The sequence below is a fragment of the Chelonia mydas genome, chromosome 6, assembly GCF_015237465.2.
Source record: "Chelonia mydas isolate rCheMyd1 chromosome 6, rCheMyd1.pri.v2, whole genome shotgun sequence".
Taxonomy (NCBI): domain Eukaryota; kingdom Metazoa; phylum Chordata; order Testudines; family Cheloniidae; genus Chelonia; species Chelonia mydas.
Window position 1 is genome coordinate 108,998,248 of NC_051246.2, and position 21,767 is coordinate 109,020,014.

The 21,767-nt window shown below is 43.4% G+C and overlaps 1 protein-coding gene across 4 annotated transcripts in view; it reads right to left on the bottom strand.

Moving 5' to 3' along the window:
* CCDC85C (coiled-coil domain containing 85C) overlaps positions 1-21,416 on the bottom strand; it is a 159,952-nt gene extending 138,536 nt beyond the window's left edge. For 2 of the 4 annotated variants that reach the window (XR_006291936.1, XM_007064955.4), the window contains exon 1: positions 19,693-21,242. Coding sequence is in view for 3 of the 4 variants with exons in the window: in XM_007064955.4 (XP_007065017.1) it covers positions 19,693-20,401 (709 nt within the window). In the remaining variant the exon portion in view is untranslated. Of the gene's footprint in view, positions 1-19,692 lie in introns of all 4 variants that reach the window. The other 2 variants (XM_027827305.3, XM_043550119.1) reach the window with 2 other exon arrangements.
* Positions 21,417-21,767: the final 351 nt, after the last annotated feature.

Genomic DNA, 21,767 nt, shown 5'->3' on the forward strand with positions numbered 1-21,767 from the left:
TAAGGCGTGCCTTGCCAAACCAAGTAGCACGTCACCCAAAGTTGATTATTCACAGCCTTGAACAAAGAACATATCAGAGAAGTTTTTGTTCCAAGTTCATGAGCAAGTGGCAGTCAAAAAGGAGTAAGCGGTAGCATGACACAGTGATAGGAGGCGCTAGCTTTATGCCATTTTACCTTATTTATTGGAGCCAAACAGAAAACGTATACATGAAACGTTCTTACAGGAAAAGCAAAATGCTTTAGTGCTATTTCACCCCAAAAGACAGCTTCCTTAAGGTAACAACAGACAAACACATGCTATTCAGCTTTGCAGCAAATAATGGAGTACAACATACCTACCCTGCACCCTTTGTTCTCATTGGATCATGTAAGAAAGCAGAAAATACTAAGATGACAGGGACAGTTTCAAATAAGATGCAGGCAATGCACATTACTGGATCAGAACTCTTTCCTCTCTTTCTGCTTTTGATCTTTGCCTGTCCTTTGTACCGTCCATATCTTCATATCCATGGGGTACAAGAACCTGAGTGGAATAGAATCTAAACGTGGGGCCAAATTCACCCCACTGTAAAGGAGTGGGAGCCTGTCCACCTCAGGAACGTCTCCTTTCTGTGAGCAGACTGTCTTCAGGACACACAGCTCACACAGCTTCCACCTTCCTGGGTCTGACCTCGGAGCATTCAGCATCCTCTGCCCCTCCGTGTGCTTTCCACAGCGAGTTGATAGCGAGGCCCAAAAGAGGTGGTAAGCAGCTCTGCATTATGCAGTTAGCTTCTTTCAAAGGAGTTAAACCAGATCTTGATCGATAAAGGGTAAGTCAGACAATGGATATAGCAGCCATCTCAAAAGGGAAGAGAAAGAACAATCTGTGCAGGCTCAACCCAGCCCAGGTCTGTAGTAACAGAAAGTCATTACGGTTTAAAGGATCTATAGTAGCTTATGTGACAAACATGGGGGATTCACCATCCAATTCCCAGTAGCCAATGGTCTAGAGGAAGTGCAAGAATAGCTCCGGGAAACACCAGGAGGCTAAACTGCTCACTAACACACCTGCTGCCCTGAAAAACTCCCACTGCCCTCACCCCTTTCATCCACTTCCTATTTAGAAAAGGAAATTTGCTTTATGACCAGCCAGCCCAGTCCCAGCATTTGGTCACCAGGAACAAAGAGAGACCACACTGACAGCATGTCATTAGGACAAGCTCTGCTAGCGGAGAGATGTCCACTTTGCAAAGACCACCACCACGTCTGGAACCCTACAGACTCCTGGTGGCAGCCTCAATAGATTCCAGGCTTTGCGACCTTGAAGTAGGTATTTCAGGTTAGGAGTCAGGTTTGTTGGCAGGCGAGTGTGGGGAAAGTTTGCACAGCTGCTGCCTGTGTAGTACTGTCCTGTGGCTAAACAGAGGACTTCAGTCTCCAGGACTGTCAACTTTCTCAAGCACTAAACTCACACACATACGTTTTTAAGAAAGAATATATATCAGAAAACACATGTTCCTACTGAGGCCATGCATCACAGGCTAGCTTTCAAAATCAATACTCACCCCGGTCTACACTGGGGTGGGGAGGGGAGAAATGGGACACATCGATCTAAGTTACGCAACTTGAGCTACGTGAATAACGTAGCTGAAGTCGACGTACTTAGATCGACTTACCGTGGTGACTTCACCACGGTGAGTCAACTGCTGCCACTCCCCCATCGACTCCGCCTTCGCCTCTCGTGGCTGTGGAGTACAGGTGCTTGGGGGTCAATTTATCGCGTCTAGACTAGATCCGGCGGATAGCGTAGACATACCCTCAGACTTTACTGACAATGAAGCTTCTCGTATCCGAAGAGCTTTTAGGAGGAAATCTTGTAGCAGTGCCTTACAAGGGTGGATTCTTGAGAAGTCTCCGATGCAGAGAATTTTTCACAGTCATCACGAAAGCTTATGCTCAAATAAATTTGTTAGTCTCTAAGGTGCCACAAGTCCTCCTGTTCTTTAACACCAGTGATTATCTGATACCATTCCAGGCTGACCTCACATTCCTTACCCACCTGAAACTCCCATTTAAAGATAACAGGAGGTTTGGGTGCACAAGGAATGCAAGATTCAGCCAGGGACAAAGAGTCCAACTGATGCAGACCAAGACAAGGCTGTTCATAAATGCTTGGAACTGATTTTGTTTCAATGCCATATTAACTTTAATCTCAATTGCTTATGGACCAGAAGGCTAGTAAGAAGTCCAATATAATTTGTTAGAAGTAAGCTAGTAGGCTAAATTTTTGCTTTAAAATGCACAGCAACAGTTTTGCAAGCACAAACATTTTGTTATACATGTGCATGGGATCTGCAAGCAATTATTGCACATATTTCAGAAACACTCAGAAAGGCTTATAAGATAAGGCCCGGGACTGGAAGTCAGAAGATTTTCTCTGTTTTTCACTCTGTCATAAATAAGTTAATGTCCAAACTGTAAAAAAACAAAAAACAAAAAAATGGAGGTGAAGGGGGAGGATAATAAGGCATCTTTATCTCATAAGGCTACTGTGACACTAAACTCATTAAAGTTTGTAAAGCACTTTGAGATTCCTACTTGGAAGAGATTATACAAGTATATTCACACTGTTTCTAAAGAAGTACAGTACATATTACTGCAAATCCAGCAGAACCATTTCATGCACCATTAAAGTTTACTACACTTTCTTAATCTAATCATAAGCACTTCAGAACCTAGATCTGTCATTTGAAACATACAGATGAGTCTTCAACACTGAATTACCAACTGGGTCAACTATATACAGCACAGGGTGAATATGTACTTATTTTTTCCATCTCTGCAACATTGTGAATTGTGCTAAAGTTTTGAACTGAACCCTGTTTGTATTTTCAAAACTCCGTAATTATGGGTCTCCTGACTGCTTGCTTTCCATCCTCTCAGTACTAGGGCTGCAGATTTCACCAGGTTTGAAACTGTGACAGCATGTTTATTTGCACTGAAAAGCAAAGATATGCAGAGCCACAAAGTTCAGGTCTAAACTTTCCCAATGGTTAAATCAGAGGCTGTGATGGAGATCCATCTCATGTAAAAATACAGACTTCCCTTCTCCACCTGCTAACATTAATGAATCTGTGTTAGTTACAGTTCTCTACATCAATTCTTGGCTATTAGGTTGTGGTTTACTGATAAACATACAGTCTTTATTATTTTCTAGGCTCCTCTTGCCTGTGGTATGGTCTTGGTTTAAATCCAGATATGTAGTCTCTGTTTTAAAAATACATATTAAATCCAAACATTTTCATCTTTAACATATTACCCAGTCAGGAAGTTCTCTCTTTTTAAATACACAGAGAACTAGACTGTGTTTTGTATACAAGTGTAACTCCAAACCCATCCTTCACTTTGAGTGGTCAGAAAACAAATACCAGACTCCCTATTTTATCCAGCTAGGACTGAACAATAGGGTGGAACTGCAGTTTTTCCATCTGAAAAATTCCCCATTCAAAGGGACTTAGCTGGATGATTAAAAAGAAAAATAGAAATGCTTCCATGCAGGAACAAGTTAATCAGCTTTTGTTTACATGACCTATTCCTTCAGGGGCAGGACCCACAGAACAGACAGGTCATCTCCAAAACTACACTGCAAGCAGGGCTACTGATCAGCTATTTAGTGCACTTAACAGCTCTATCACAAGGTTTTGTCAGAACCGTAACCAAGATTTTTTAGATGTGACTAGCCACTTTGGGTACCGCCAATTTTCAAAAGTCTGACTTGAGTCACCTTCACTGAGCACCTGTCCTCTGAAAAATCAAGTATCCTTAAAGGTTTTAGAGTAACAGCCGTGTTAGTCTGTATTCGCAAAAAGAAAAGGAGTACTTGTGGCACCTTAGAGACTAACCAATCTAAGGTGCCACAAGTACTCCTTTTCTTTTTAAGTATCCTTAAAATATCTCAAGTTGAGTAGTAAAAAATGAGGCACCCAAAACGGCTAATCACTTTTGAAAAATCTTGGCCTATAGCTTTAAAAACAAGCAATAATGTGTGTGTGTGTGTGTGTGTGTATGTGCGTGCACGCGCGCACACACATACATGTCCTTCACCTGTTCACATCTTCTTGCAACACACATGCAGCATCTGCCTCAATCTTTAACAATACTTGTCATTTCATTGCAGAATTATGTTCCTAGGTAAAATCTTCCCATCTAGATTTGAAACAGAAAAAACAAAACAAAAACAAAAAACACAGGAAGGGCATGGCTTTAACTTTTACCAGTGATTGACCAGTGCAAGCATTTTTTCCCTTTAAAACCTGTTGAAACCACTTCATAAAAATTAGTCCATCAATCGAAGGTCTCTTAAAGAGGGTTTAATTTGTACTTATTATTTGCAATATGATTTATGAGATTCAGTTTCTCTTTCCTACATCGCTCAGCTGCAAATTAGTACCTGACTGAATTCAATAATGTATTTTACCCCCATAAGAGCTGCATGCACAGTTTGAATAATTAAATGGTGTGCATTTGGGGCAATCCTTATTTATCCCCCTTGCTGCTTGGTTTTACATATAGAAAACATTTAGTGTACTAGACAAACAACAAACAGAAGCATAATTAGTCCTTTCAAACAGAGATGTTGTTTAACTTAACTAATTGAAAAGAGATAAAGCAAAAGCTTCCACTGGCTGGCTAGCAGCAGAGTCACAAATGCCACTTTTGTGAAGTTCATATTCCAGTAATTATCTTTTATACAAAGAACAGTGACTCACAAATCTATTTAAATTTTTCATGAAAAAGCTTTACAAAAAGAAATCTGATAAAAAAGGCTTTTTATGTCAACTTAAATCTGAAACAAGGTCTTTATGATTTGTGGGAGTGGAAAGTCATTAAGGTTTCAATTCCAAATGAAAATTAAGGCTTTTAAACTTCCCATAATACTCACACTGACAACCTTTCATACATAATTGCTGAGGAAGAGTTACTGTGGTCTTGTCACCATTTTAATGATTTGCTAGTATACTGACAAATATCTCCTCCCTGTGAAATCCACCATGCAACCAAGAATAAAAGCCAGGGTTGGCTAAAGAAACATTTGGTTCAGACAGACAGCAGACTGGATCTGATTTCCTTTAATTCAAGACTTATTAGGTGTTAACAAATTAGAGGGGTCAGACATGGAGCAATCAAGGGACAAGGTGGGAGTTTAGTTGGCAAGGCAAGGAAAAGAGTCTTTAGCTCTTATAGCATGGACATTATTAGCTTTTGGCTGAGACAAAGAGAAACACAGCAGTTGAGGATTCATTTCCTTCATGACTATGGAACTGTGTCTCAGCCTAAACTGCATTAGGAAGTCTTATGTTATCATCTCATCATAAAAAAAAACAAACCGGAGTATAAAATTTAGGATCACACGTGCTCATAAATTAAATAAGCTGAAAGACAACAACTTCCACCACCAGCTATTTCCCCCCCAAAATTGTTGCTTTTGCAATCTACTAGGACATAAGTTTACCTGTTGTGCATTTGTCTTGTCTGTCTGTTATTAGTATGGACAGTGGTGTTTATTGTTCTTTGTCTCATTCACCTGAGAACTTCCTTTATAACTTCCTTTATCCTTCCTCGTAGCTCACGAAAGCTTATGCTCAAATAAATTGGTTAGTCTCTAAGGTGCCACAAGTACTCCTTTTCTTTTTGCGAATACAGACTAACACGGCTGTTACTCTGAAACCTTTATGGAAAGTTTGTTTGTTAGGAATATTTAACATTAAGATGTTGGTAGTACATAGAGGTCTCAGTCAGGTCAGGCCTCCCTTTGTCCTAGGTAGTGTACATGCTATAAAGACCCCTTCCCAGAAATTTAAACACACTTTTTAAGTTTTACAGAAGAACTTGAAGCCTTGTTTCAACTTTATTGATGCCTAAACTGGGAATTCAGAGCAGCTGGGGATTTTGGTTACTGAAAAGGAGAAGAACTGCTCCTGGCTAGCTCTGAAAAATGTGTTTGTTATTATTTGTACTACAGTTGTGTCTAGAGGCCCGGTTGTGCTAGGTGCTTTACCTACACGTTATAAATGGCACTTCCTTTCCTGAAGAGCTTAGCATCTAAATGTACAGACAAAGGAAGTATTATTAGCCCCATTTTACAGGTAGGGAACTGAGCCACAGAAACTTTAAATGATTTGCACAAGGTCTCACAAGAAATCCATGGTCAAGACAGGAGACGTACCCATGTCTTCTGAGTTCCAGAGCCTAAGCTACAAGACCACCTTTCCCTCCAGTAGCTGTCCTTATAAGGCTTAAAATTACAGCAACAACAAGATCTTTAACCACAGAGTAAGAAAAACCCAGATTTTTAATTTGGTTTAAAAGATGACAGAAGGAGACAAAACAGCCATGGCAGATTAGACTTCCACAAAACCCATAAATCAAAGCAAATAAAAAACTAACCCACCTACAAAAGTTGTCTAAATATACTGAACGGAGTATCATTCTGTTCAAATGCAGATATGTAACATAGCCTGGAGGACTGCAAATTGCAGAAGTAGTTACAGTTAGAAGTGGAATCTTCAGCAATTCCAAGAGAGAGAACATCTCAACAAACAGGGCATGCATTATCTTGTTTCATGACATCAAAGAGGAATGAATGTTCAGGCTTTGAGAACTGATCCCTGTGTTTTAAGAGGAGGAACAAGTAGTTAAGAGGATGACAAAAGAAAAACCTGTAGGAGAAAACTGCATTGCAAATGTTATCACATTTGTAAGAGCAGATCCACAGCAGTAGCTGAACTGTAAACTGTTTATAGTATGAAAAATAAAAATCATAACCGAAAGAGTGAATAATTCAAAAGCAAGAAGGCACGCATGACACACATGTAATAGCAAAGTATAGACCTATCAGCAGTCGGCAACATATCAAACAATTGACTTGCTACAGCGTTGGGTGTGAGTAGCTACCAGCATCAAGAATAACAGGCCTTTTTAAAAATCAGTAATTTTTACAATATGCCACCCTTGTGTGCCACATGAACCACTGGTGAAGATCATATAACCTAGAAGTATTTATCACATTCCACTGAGAACAAGCTTTAAACTCAACAGGAAAGGATTAAGAGCTCTGCAGATCCAAAGCATGGATCAACATTGTATTTAGCTTCTGGGAAATTTACAAATACAAGACTGCTTCTACAAATGCAAGTACCAAAGAGAGAGAGAAGAAAGAGCAATCAGGAAGACAAAAGAACACCACGTCTCAAATGCTTTGAGATCTACTGATGAAAAGTACTATATAATAGCTAGGTATTGTTGTTATCAGAAAAATGCCTTAAGATTATACGTAAAATACCATTTTCTTTATAACTCTGTCAAGAACTAAAATGATTGTGCACCTGAAAAGGATTGCTTCTGGCCCCATTACCCCGTTGGCAGGATAGGCTTCAAAAATTGACAAAAGGTGTTCCAACATAAAATGTGGGAACTTTACTATACTGAAAATGGATCCACGGGAAACATACATCATGCTAAATGTGGGGTAGATGGGGAAAGCCAGTGAAAGAATCAACTCAGCTATTGGAAATAAATAAACCCCTTTAATAAGAACACGTGGCTCAAACTCCTAGCCATTCATTAAGGAACTGGAGAAAGTTCCCATTACACATAAAGGCTATGTCTACACTGCACACTACTGGCACTGGCATTTCAGGTACATGTAAGTACTCTTGGCCATCCAGGATCTTGACAGATGAAAGGAGACATGACAAAGTCAGTCCGTCAGTGGTGCTTAGCAGTGATATGAGAAAAGAGCCTGATGCGTGAGCGGAAAACCCTTCCACAGTGGCTACAGCTCCACATGCCAGATGGAGATTGAAGCATACTCTGCTCCCTGGCTCACCTGCAGGCCTCAGCCTGGGCTCTCTGGTGGCTCTCCATGGTGACTGCACCAGCCTGAACCCAGCTTCTCCAAACTGAGCGATTGTGGGCAGAATTTTCCCAGTTGTCAGTGGGAATGCTGAATGTTTTGAGACTTTGCTTGACTTTGCCACTGTATAGGAGATTTGGCCTTCCTCTGTGTCGCAGGCAATTCTTGCGTTGGCCATAGAGCACAGCCTTCAGCAGACGATCTCAAGGCGTGCGCTCCATGTGTCCCAACCAGCAAAGCCTGCCAACGTCCAGGGTAGTCTGCATATATCAGAAAGCCGGTTTGCTCAAGGATCTCGGTATTGATCCCAAGTAACTCCAAAGATTTTTCTAAGACATCAGAGGTGGAAACTGCTCAATCTCCACTTCTACTTGGAGTCTGTAACCCAGCTTTCACAATCGTAAAGAAGAGTACTAACGACACAAACCTGATCCTTTGTGCTCAGGATTAGCAATTTGTTGTTCCAAACACGTGAGGTAGGTTTGCCAAAAATGACAGAAGCTTTGCCGATTCTTGCATTGAGTTCCCTATCAAGGTTAAGTGAGCTGGTAAGAATTGAGCTGAGATAGCAGAAGTGACCCACATTATTCAGAGCTTCATTATTGACATAGATTTTAGGTGGAATGCTGGTACCTTCTGACAGGACAACTGTTTTCTTGATACTGATTACCATGCCAAACTTGGTGCATGCATCAGAAAACCTGTTCATTACAACCTGCAATTCACTGGGTGAATTAGAAACGAATGCAGCAGCATCTGCAAAAAGCAGATCCTGAATAGTAAGCTGGGTGATGACATACCTTCTGCTCTGGAATCGTCTGATGTTAAACATGTAGCTCCATGCCACAGTGAAAAGCAGGCTACATCCACACTGTGGTGTGTAACTACATGTGTTAGTGAAAGGCTCTGGGAGGGGGAGGCAGCGGGAAAAGACTTCAGCAGCTGCTTTACCCTGTGGCCTCTCCCCTGCCAGAACCTTTCCTCATTGCTGGAAGGCATTCCCTCCTGCAGGGAGAGATTCCAGCAGCTGGGAGGCAGCAGGATACTACATTACTAACAATAGCAGTGTAGATGCAGGAGGCACTGCATGGGCATGAAGAAAGCTGTGTAAGGTACATACCCTAAAGGTTCAGGTGAGTCTCTACTCACCTAAACGGTGCTTCACCGTCTATACTGCTGTTTGTACCCATTCTGGAGTGTGTATCATATATGTACTCTACACACTGCCATAAGGAGTGAGCAGTGTAGATGTACTTATATAAGGAGTAGGTAAGAACAGGAGAGGTGTTCATGGGACACGACATAATCAATGATAACTAAGGTCATAGAACACAAGACATATATCCTAGTAAGAAATTGCATGTGAAAGATGGATGCGAGTCTTCCAGTGCATGTCTGACACTTAATGGTCAAGTCAAAGCAAGGAATGCAGGGTGCAATCTTATATTTGTAATATCAGCCTAGATTCTGACAGCTCTGGTTAGAAAACTGTGGGTAACTCCAACCAGCAGAAAGATATCAGATAAGGATACTGACAGCAAACTTTTTGCTACAATGGTTTCCATAGAAATATTGAGCTTCAGGGACTGGAAATGCCACAAGGATTACCTAATTTTTTTAAATAGTTGTTTGTTTTTATTGATCTGCTTTGACTTGTCCTCTTTATCCTCTCCCTTTTCTTTTGATAGAATCATTCCTTAGTGACAGCTCAAGGCAACATCAGTCCTGCAGCTTACTGCACAGAGCAGCACACTTACCACACACTACAACCTCATTTTCTTATATCAGGATGCACCAAGCCCACAGGCAGGGTGGGGCCCTAGCTCATGAGGCCACTCTCCACCTCACCGGGGACAGGCTGAAACAATAGTACGTTGCCTACTGCTCCAGCTCTCGTCCAAGCGATGTGAAGCAGCAGCAGCCTTATTTTGACTCCATGGTGGTGATAACATGAGCCCCCTGGGAAACCCAGAAGTCCTTCCCTCTTTATTGTGAGCCTAGCTAGGCTCATGCAGGCTCCCCCCACCTCCTCCATCCACTAATCCCCTAGTTTCCTCCATAAACACTTAAGCTCTGTTTCCCTATTGTGAGACCAGATCCCCAGCAGGCATAGCAGAGCAGTTTGGGGCAGGTGGAGGAGAAGAAAGGAGATCAACACACTGTCTTGAGCCTTACTGCAGGGGGTAGAGAGGGCAACTGAATAGCTTTGCAGGGTGTCGCAGATTTGCTTGAGCAGGGCCTGCAGGCAGGGCTGGGTTGACACTACAACATAGTCTAGCAATCTTATCACCCTTCTACTCTTTGATCTTCAGCGTGCACCTGACCCGTGCACCTGAGCCCACAACCCCTCCAATCACCGCTATTATTCCCAAATTCATATGGTAATGTGAAGAGAAACCCACCATACTTATGTGACACTGGCTCATACATTACTGAGAAGCCTGCAAACGTGGGGTTCTCATGAGAACCCCACTGAAACCAATCTGCTAAATTCATCCCTGGTTTAAGATAGCTTTGACCAGACCACAGGGTCCCTGGGAGCAGAAAGACTGTATCCAACTGTTGTCTCTTGTCGTAGTCTTAGCTTGTAAGTGCTTTAAGACAGGGACCGTCTTTTTTGTTCTGATTGTGTACAGTGCCTAGCATAATGGGGTCATGATCCCTGACTGGAGCCCACAATCAGGGAGACAGGAGCCCATAGTAATCAAAACTGCCCAAGCAAGCTGAAAATTTGGCACCACTGACTGAAGTGGCTGCAACGGGGGTAGGGATGTGCTGACTGGCAGCTTCCTGTGGCAAGGCTCCTAAGGCTGCGTTCCCTAGTAGAGAACCAGCACTGCTGGTTACCCTCTCCCAGGTTGAAGTCACCTCAGAGCACAGCAGCCCGAGCTGGTACAGAGAGGAGTACAGGCCAGTGAGTCAATGCTGATGAGTAAGGGTTTGTGAACAGGCCTCAATTATCCTAAGGAGTGCTCCTGATAGTGACTAGAACAGCATTTAAAAACTGCACTGGATGATGGGACAGCTGGTTTCAATGAGGATGTTGAATACCACTCCCGTTCATATACAGCTAGACTGGGTGTTACGGTGTAGGGGGACCACAATGCCTCAGGGAGGCACTCTCCCCCACAGGTACACACTGTGCACTAGCCAGTTGCTCTTCATAGTATATCAGGGTTGGAAGGGACCTCAGGAGGTCATCTAGTCTACCCAAAGCAGGACCAATCCCCAATTTTTGCCACCGATCCCGAAATGGCCTCCTCAAGGATTGAACTCACAATCCTGGGTATAGCAGGCCAATGCTCAAACCACTGAGCTATCCCTCCCCCTCTTCTTGGTGCCCAGCCCCACTCCTTGAACCTGTGTGGAGGAGGGGCCAGGTGATTTGCTCTCCAAAGGGAGCCAGGGCCAAGCAGTCCCTGTCCTTGTGACCAGCTCTTGCAAGGGCAATATAAGGTAGGGGGCCTCTCTTTTTCTGTGGTCCCTGTGCACAAAAGTCAATTGCAACCTGGCCCAAATTGTGCAGACTCACAAGACAACAAAGGTGTCATGCAATGCAGCACTCCAATACAGCACTCCAATACCTCAGTGATAAGTGCTTCATAAATGCCTATATATACCCAGAGATCATTTCCGAGTGCTGTACACCATGCATCCCATTCACAAATAAAAGTGCTCATTAGAAAAATGGAATTGCTGCTGTTTTAAGCCTCTGTCAGATGAAGAAGCGATTTACAAATGTACATGAGCAACGATGCTTCTGTTACTATGGAGAGTCACGTGTTGGCATGATTGTTGATGCGGGAGACAGAGTTAACCTTCTTCTTACTTCACAAGTCAATAGGCAACGGAAAGGCAGATTCTCTGAGACAATGCTACTTTTCCTGCCAGTAGTTATCTATTTGTGGAAATGGGTCAACCTCTTCGTGGTGGACATGTTAGTGTGTGAGTGCCTAGCAGCGTTGCTTACAATTTTCTGTCCATTACACAGGCAGCGGAACGGCTGCACATAACTACTTCTGGCAGCCAAGTGTTTCATGAATTGCAGCAAGTTAACCACAAGGAGATGATGACATTTTGAGACAGGGCATGATAAATTCCAACTCCCAGACAAAAGGCATCTTTAAAAATAACAATGCAAATAGGAACACAAACCCATACGACCCATACAGGTAAAAGCTACAGATGTGAGTTCTGGCACTAAGTCACCCCAGTACTACCAAGGTCAGCAATGTCATATGCTTTGCAATGAGATAAAGTTAAGGATAGATTGCTCATGAGTGAGGATGGAGTTCAAGCATCAACTGTCTTTCCTTGAGTCACAGCTTTAGCAGATTTAAAACCAGTGTAAAATAGCATTAATTTCCCTTATTCTGCTGCGTGGAAAGTGTATCCGAAATGGTTGGGTCGATTTAAGCCCATTGGCTACTAGCCCTTTTCTCCTTTCCTACTGCCCTCCAGAGCACCTGCACCCGAGGCAGGCCTCAGGTCAGAAGGATGCCCTGGGACAGCAATAATAGACCCCAGGGGAGGTGAATGTGAGGGAGGTATGGGCAGAGTCACAAGCTCCACACCGTCTCGCTGCTCACCAGCAGGAGGGCATTGGTTACACCTTCTCACTGGTAGCAGGAGCTGTTGGTCGCTGTGCTCTGCCCAGTGCCTCCTAGGGCATTAATCCAAAGGCATGAAAGACACCAGACACTTAGCCCTCATTGCCACAAAGGAATAATTATCCCTTAGCCTTTTACAGGCCCACTATTACCACAGTGAGACCTCTACTAAATCTCAGCCTGTTTTAATGGTCATGCCCCGCACATTCCCCATTTACTGGGCATGGCAGGACTGGATTTTGAGTTACTGTACCTGCCACTTCATTAGATCGCTGTTTAATTCGATCCTCTGCTTTATCTGATCAAACGCCTCCGGAGGAACCAAATCATTTACATTGCAACAAACATAGTTTACATCCCTTATTTTGATTGCTTTTGACAGGTGTAAGTGGATAATTCCATCAAGAGCCATAGAAAATTGCCTTTTAATCAATAGGGAGTTTTCCTTCCTAGGGGACATCTCATAACAGTGAAAGGTCTCTTTGGAAGAGAGGCCAAAATTATTAATTAGATTGAAGGAGAAAGCATTGAGAGATTCAGGCAACGGGATGCAAATTTCTAAACATGACACCAATTTTGGGGGCCCAGCTTAAACATCTATGGACTGATTTTTAGAAGTACCCATAACTCCCAGTGCAAGTCTAAAAGGAAGGCATGAGCTCAACACCTCTGAAAAATCTGGCATTAGGTGTCACCCAAAAACTGAGGCACTCAAAATTAGTGGACAATGAACATCTGGCCTGAAGAGACTTAAATCACATTCTTGGTGGCACTTTGAAACATGGGCATTTTTTAATCTTCTATTCACAGACCCAGATAAAATTTCAGAAGATTTTAAAATGGTATTCTGCTCAGGTCTTACATTTAAAGTTTCAGCCCAGGGCAAGTTTCCACGGTTATCATGAAGGATTGTAGCTCATGTTCTAAAATGTTAGAACTATTGTCATGTAAAATACAACAGCATCAAAAAATTAATGTTTCTACAGCACTTTGAAGAGAAAGTGCTAAATATTATTAGAATAAGCATATTAGATTTGAAGCTTGAGCCAACCTCAGATCCAACAACTTCATGTTTCGATCCAGGGCTCTAGTTTGGCCTATTCTAAAGAAAGAGGCTTTTGTGGAAACAGGACCCAGGTCTGGGTTCAGATTTCACTACCCTTGCCACATAATTCATGTGGATGAAGCAGAGAGTGTGCAAGAGAGCGGAGTCTGATTTGAGTCCCTCTCCAAAGAAAATTTTACTGTAAAAATTAACTTTTGGGATTCCATCAGAACTACAGAAAAATGTCCGTTTCTTCAGTGTGTGGCAGATGGTCACTAAAATACCTTAAATAATCCATATCTCTTGTTTCTGCCTGACGTTGCCTACCCCTACCTCCTTTTGGTCTCTCAGGCCTCATTAATGCACTCTCGCAAATGTATATACTGATTGCAATACTCCGATAACAACAAAGGACTTTGCCCCTAAAGAGAGCAGAATGGATAGAGGGAGAAAGAAGTATAGTAAGGCTGCACATAAGATCAATACCAACCTGCATTGGAACAGCTCTTTAAACAATGTTTCTTTGCCACCATTTTAAACATAATATATTGTCCCCTCTAGGTAAATATGTGAACATTTACAAGTGGGAATCGGTAAAACTAGTGATCTTTCCACCCCCTCGTCCTCACAGATAATTCTTCTTCCATTGAAGAGGATAGCAGTGATGAATTATTACAGCAGAGACATCAATCAATAGCCTAATTGCCAAATTTACAGATTTCCTACAGACCTTTCTGACCACTCTGGTTTTTTAGAAAAGTTGACCCAGCTAGAGCTGGTAGCCAACTGGAATAAAGCACAGGAGACATGGGAAACAGCAAGACAAACTGAGGAGCAGCTTAGGAACCCAGAACAAACAACTTCAATGGGAGCTGAGTATGAACCTCTCATGACAAAAATTTGACCCTTGGAGAAAAATGAAAAGCCCTCAAGCCTTGTATGCACTGGGATTTTGTCTCCATCTCATCCATCAATTGCTAGTGTGTTTGCACCAATACAAACCTCTAGTGTGGAAAGGAAAGCCACAATTTGCATTTACCCTTATTTCAAGCAGAGTTAAACTGGACTGGTGAAAATCACAGCCACCCTTGTCTTCGCTAGTGGTTTACACCATTGCAGCTACACTGGTGATTGGTCACCAATGGGTGGAATTGTTCCACGCCGGCACCAGTGTCACATTTGCCTCATATTATCAGCTGTGCAGAGTCCCAGAGGTGCACACAAATCCTATGGAAGCCAATTGTCTTATGCTTTCAACTGTTATTGGATAACAGTAATAAGGGTCAGATCTAGAGTCCGCAAAAGTCAATAGAAATACTCCCTTTGACTTCAGCAGTCTTTGGATCAGTCCCTGAGAGTCTAATTTCCCACATACCTTACAGTTAACAAGCACATGCAAGCAGCTTGTAAGGCAAGGCCAGACAGATTTCTACCTGGCTTTTTACAGAATATCCAGAGACATGGTAGATTTTATACACTATTCTAGTAAATTTGGGGTCATCACTTATCTTTAATACCATGATTACTGCTGTTGTCAGTAGTTAGTCACGGAGCTCTGGAAACTTCTCTGATAAAAGGCCTACTAAGATCCCCTTGCACCACAGAACTGATATACTTTAAAGGAAAGAGAATGAGAGGTAAGAAAAGGGAAAGTAGGACAATGTTCTTTATCATGGCTACTAAAATTAGCCTGAATTTACCTGGCGAATCTATCATTTCATGTACATCTTCTCACCTTGGGCCTGATCCTCGGGCCATTGAAGTCAACAGGAGGATGGACAGTGGACGCTAGATTAGGCTCTTGTGCTCAGTCCCACTTCCATAGGCTCATAGGAGAAAGGGAAAGCAAGGCTGTGGTTTAAACTCTGTTCTCTCGTACAGACCTCCTTCAAATCTAATTTGTCGTGTGAGAGATGAGTTGAATGGCCTCCAAGTGCTTGGTTTCAGAGTAACAGCCGTGTTAGTCTGTATTCGCAAAAAGAAAAGGAGTACTTGTGGCACCTTAGAGACTAACCAATTTATTTGCGCGTAAGCTTTCGTGAGCTACAGCTCACTTCATCAGATGCATTCATCGGATGCATCCGATGAAGTGAGCTGTAGCTCACGAAAGCTTATGCTCAAATAAATTGGTTAGTCTCTAAGGTGCCACAAGTACTCCTTTTCTTTTTTCTCCAAGTGCTTGACTCTTTCACAAAACCACTATCCAACTGAAATAATTCTGCTTAATACATAGGAAAGCATGATCCCCAAGCAAAACCTGAGTATTCTTACTCCACGTCCTATCTTAGGCTCTTAGAGCTAAGAAACCATGTAGGGACTGTTTTCTGTCTGAGTAGCTAGGGGATGGGCAGCCTGGGCATTTTTTAGTTTGCCTAATGCCACAAAAAAATTAAAACCTAGCACCAGTGCTTCTCTGCAACAAGACCCTCAACCCTCAAAATTTCCCCCTTCTTTTTATTCAAGGGAGATAAATCAATCCAAAAATGTAAAGAAATTTGAATTCCACCTTCTTGTGCTTACGGCACAAGAATCACCAAGCAGAACAAATGGACAGAATCCATGATGCAGACTGTTTCAGTCTCAGCTCAACCACAGACTCACTTGACTTTCTGCATTCTTTATGTTCACCTGTCTCGCTTTTCCACATTGCAGCAGCCTTACCAGAATTGCAGCACACCGTCCTGAGTGTGCCTCAGTGCCAGACTTCTTGCTGCCAATCAAAAGTAGCCAGATAAGAAGCTGCATTTGCATATGTATTCACAAGCTTTTCCAAAGGCACAGGGCCTCTGCTGAATACCGATGCCATCGGAGAGTGACAACTATGCAAGTCATTTTACAGCTTCACTACCTAACTCACCAGATCAGGTTTACTGGCATCCAAACATGAATTATTACAGAGTGTAGATTATATCTGCACACCAGCAGACATGAAACTATACAAGTTCATGGTAAAGAGTCAGTGTCAACATTTCCCAAAGAGACCATCCTAAGTGTTTCAAGTTGGGCATCCATTAAACAGAGGAACCTAAACCTGTCACCACTTCTGAAAAGTTTTCCCTAAGTCCACATTGCTCCTTCCTACACAAAAACCCAAGCCAGGCCGCCCCCCATCCTACACACATGAGATCCTACCAAAGCTAATACTCCCTTCTCCTCTACGTGGGTTATTTCCACTCAGAGAAATGGAAACTGAGTTTAAACACAGAGTTTTCTTGGATTTATCCCATCAGGGCAAAGTTCCACATATACACCCCATGGGAAAGAGCTCAAGGGCTACATCCTCTGAACCCAGACTTTCCTCACCCTGCCCAATACCAAATATCCTGAGAGAACCTCTGGAAGTAAACGGTATCTATGCTGTGTCTCCTTGCTTCTACTCCACAAGGCATTCACCTCTTTACAGTTCTTGGACTTCATGGAATGTGCAGGGCTACATGGTTTCCCCAGCTACCAGCATCAAAAGGAGGGGGTGAGGCAGCATATGTAGTGCAGGGGGAGCGGTTGCCCAGCGCAGAGTGAGAAACTAGGCAAGTTATCACACAAGCTGCCATAACTTGTGTCAATGACCCCGGCGAGTGGACAATCTAGCACAGTGGTTTTCAACCTGTGGTCCGCAGACCCCTGGGCGTCCGCTGACTATGTCTAAGGGGTCCGCAAAAGGTAGCTGTTACCATAGAACAGTGGTTTTCAATCTGCGATCCACTGACCCCTGAGGGTCTGCAGATTATGTCTACAATTTCCAAAGTGGTCAACACCTCCATTCGAAATTTTTTAGGGGTCCACAAATGAAAAAAGGTTGAAACCCCCTGATCTAGCACCTCTGGCTCATGCATCCCATAGCACTGGACACTAGTGGTGAAGCTTAGAGGGAAGCTTACAGAGGGAAGGGTTGGAGAGGCTGGCATGCAGAGGCAGCACTCCCCACTTCCATGCCCAACTCGGCCCTGCAGTTGCAGACTTTCCTTTTCTTGTGTAAGCAGAGGGAGGCAACTGAATTCTATCTAATGTTTTTCTATGGCGCCCATCACCATGGCATCAGGGCCTTTTTTTATGCTTTGCGTTAGCAAACAATCCAATTCATGAAAACATCTGGTTACCATAAATGGGCTAAACTCAGCCCTGGTGTCACTCTACTGAAATTAGTGGAGTGACATCTAGGAGGAACTTGACCCGGTATATCAAAAAGACTTTGTGACCCTCCTCCCACAAAGAAAGAATTTAGAATTAAAATGCTTTTTTTGCACAATACACATCAAGGCAAAGCATCTGAAATGCAAACAGCAAAGCTTTATAAAATAAGATCTACAATTCTGCTTTGAAGACATTTTAAAATGCTGCTTAAAATTCATGAGATGGCAGAGTAGCGTGAGAAGCAAATTACGTTTAAGATACTATGTCCTGCAACCTCTGAGGACAGTACCAGCCTCTAAACCAGCATTCCTTCCCTGAGTTAAATGGGTGTAATGTGTTCAACTATTGTAGGGAAAAGGCAGCTATTGCAAGGGAACTTGGAGCATGGCAAGTTAGTGAAGGATAACACTCTTCAGGATTGGGCTGATAAGTGCTGAGTGAGTCCCACTCACATTCTCAGTGGCCCTGAGGCTTACCCATAGAACACCAGAACCTTGCCATGACCTCTGCTCCCTCCATCACTCCTAGAACTCCTTCAGTCTTAGGGTGACTTGGCAGTCCCTTATCTGCCCCATCCTGTGGTTCTCCCATTGGAGGGGATGAACTACATCTACCCCTTTGTAAGTGTAACATTCTCACATTTGGAACATTACAAGTTGAACACATCAATCAGAAGAACCAACTCCCCCGCTCCTCCCTTCTGACATTCCACTCAGTCCTTGCTGTTGCAAGCTGGCGGTGCTGAGGGTGCAGTTTCTAAGCTTGGAAAAGGAGGATGCTGTAGTTTATACCCCATTTACCACAGAATATTCCAATCTGATTTGGACATTCTGGGGGAAAGGGCTTGAAGAAGCTGAAACTCTAGCTGTCATGTATGAGCCCAGGTTGCTTCCTGTTGGTTCTTCTCATCAGAATTGCACCCTTTAGAAGTTCTTCCTGTCAAATTTGAAATCCTTTTGCATCCCAGACTTCTTTCCCCACAAATCTGGATTTTAAGGACATTCTCGGGATATGCTAGTAATATTATTATTATCAATATTAGTATTATTTTAAAGCCAGCTCAATATAGACTCAACTTTGCCTGCCTGAGAAGAACAGGATGAGGCCTGTCATCATTCCATATTGGGATTTTTCTAATTGTGACCACACGTTGTATAAAGTATAAGTACAGTTTCAGTTATAGAATGATCCCTGCCTCTCTGATTATTTCACAAGAGGAAGGGGAGGAAGCAAAAAAGTTAAGCTAATTCCTATACATTGAACACAGTCTTTAGCTACTGGGCATTGCTTAGTTTCAGACAGTCTGCCAGTGAAAGCCCCATGTAGTTAACAGGTGATGCTTTTATCCATTATTTGGCAGATGAGGATTGTAATAATTCCAACATCCCAACTATGCTGTTATCAAGCTCATGAAACTATCAGGCAAGCAGCTAAGATAAAACAAAACACTAACAGGAAAATCAATGTTATTTAATTCAGAAAACATATAGTCAGTTAGCCTGCCAGGACTTAAAACAAAAAAATAAAAGACCATCTCACAGCCCCCCATTAATAATGCATCTGATGAGCATTTAACAATAGTGTAACTACATCAAAACAGCTCCACTACGAACTAGTTATCAGATTAAGAGGTTTAATAAAATCACAGAGAAATGCACAGGGTGCATTTCACATTTCCCAGAAGGTCACCTGCTGTATTTCTTATCATACAATTACTACTCCTTAAAATAAATGATAACATGCATTCCCATGGACTCTTCCGGCTACATGCACTGTCCAAAGGTCAATGCACTAACCCTCACAACACCTCCTTGAGACAGACATCTCCGTTGCACAGGTGGCAAAGTGGAGGCAGAGTGGTTAAAGTGACTTGCCCAAGTTCAAACCGGAAATCTGTGGCAGAGCTAAGCACAGCCCCCATGTCACCTCACCCCGGTTGTGTAAACACTAGACAGCACTTCCTCAAACAGAACTAGAGAGAGGGAGGAAGTGGGGGAACAGACTTACCATTGAGACCATTGGGGATACTCCTGTGGTGAACGGGTACAGACAAGTCATCCATAGATCTCCTTATTGCTCCAGCCTTATTCTCGACAGGTTTGTGATGGTGGAGGTGATGGTGATGATGATCTGGGCTCCCTGCGCTCCCAGTGCTGGAAGTGCTACTACCATCCCCCACATCCCTGGTCCCAGAGCTCCCATTCAAATTGGTCAAACTGGCTTGGCTGTCTATAGAGCTCCTAGAGCCAGCTCCATTTCTCTCTTCATCTAGCATGAGGACTATCTCCTTCAGCTCCATGTTCTCCCTCATGAGGGACTCCTGCTTTGCCTCTAGCTCCTTCAGCTTCTGTTGATACATTCCAACTTCTTTCCACATCACACTGGCCGTGTGCCTCCCAAACCTTTGCCATTCCCTGGACAGCTTTTTGCCTTTCTGCCGGTCATCATCCAAGAAGCAGCAGAGCTCTCTCAGTTCCTGATTATCATCTTGTAATTTCTGATTCACCTCCTTCAGCCCCCTGATCTCATGCAGATGAACCTGGAGCCTCCTGTTTACATCCTTCATTAAGTTGCCATGTTCCACCATTAAGTTCATTTTTTCATTTTCTACTTTCCTCAGTCTTTTCACCAGCTCCTCCTTGTTCCATCTCATCATCTCCTCTTCTGAAATTTTGCTCAGGTCTTCCTTAGACCCTTCCACATAATTTTTTGCCATATTTGAGTCTAGATACTGTTTCTTTTTAAATAATAATAATAATAAACAGTGTTTTCTAGAACTAAAATTTACTGTAACATGTTGGGCAGGGAGAAAATTATAGTTCTTCAGAGAGGATGGGGCAAGAAACAAAACAGCAAATTCACCTTGAAAGATTTGTCCCCCATATCAAAAACCAAAAAAGGGGGAGATCCGATTCAAAGCTTTAGAATGCTTTTAATTAAGTCTCCAAAGTGAATCAATCAACTTACCCTAGGTGAACACAACACTAAGTGGAGGCTAATCAGCAACGGTCAGTCTTCTTGGATTTGCTCATTTCACTTGTTCCTCTACAAAAATCCCAAACCCATCGATTTCCAATAAACAGTACAAATAAAATAATAAGGGCACCATTAATTCCTCCAGTGCAGACCCAGCTTTCCTGATCCGATCCCTGTCCACACCACAGCTGCTGAGCTAGGTAGCTGGTTTTTTGAATAACATGTGAAATAGAAACCCGTCCCTCCGGTTGTTTGTTTGGCGTTAATTCCGAGGCTGCTCTCCGGATGATGTCAATGCCTTTGTAAACTGCACGTAAAAAATTTCATGACAAGAGGTGGTGAGCGAAGGAGCATTCCTCTAATGGCACAATCATCAGAAAGCAGGAGCTCAGCTACAGGGCTTGAACTGGTCCCACCTACTTCTGGGGAGGGGAGAGGAGCGGAGGTGGGGCCCCCTCCAGTACTGAAGGAGAGAAAGCACAACACAGATCCACTACACAAGAGGCTTCCCCCACCGTCTTACCCGGCTGCTGCTGAATACAGACAGTTCTTTGCTCCGGGAGAGGCGGCTTAGAGAGGCAGGGACCTCCCCCCGCAGCCTGATTGGGTGTCAGAGGCTGGGGGCAGGGACCTTGCCATGCTCCAGACTTTTCAGGTTGCATTCGCTGTGCGCCTCGGGTCAAGTTACTGGGGAGAAGCGGTGGCTCCCCGCAGCCAATGCGAGGGCTGCAAAGCGCTTTCAAAAAGCAGGTACAAAGGGAAAGGTAGGGCAGCGTCGGCTCTTAAAGGGGCCGCGCGCTCCCCAGCCGCGACACACACGCTTAGCCTGGGAGCGCCTGTGCCCCGCGATCTGCCTTTGCCAGCGTCTCGCTCGGGCTCGCCCAGCAGCCATGGGGCACCGCCAGGCTGGGTCTGAAAGGAGCCGGGAGCACAGGGGACGCGGAGCCTCTGCTGCCTTATTGTACGTCTGTACATGGCCCCGTCTCTTGCCCTCTCTGCGGCAGTTGCTGGTGAATTTGGTTTATTTATGCATTAGGTTTGCTGCCTGGGTAGGGTTCCATTATGAGTCGTTCATTCTTATTTAGTTATTATCGGTTTGTTACATC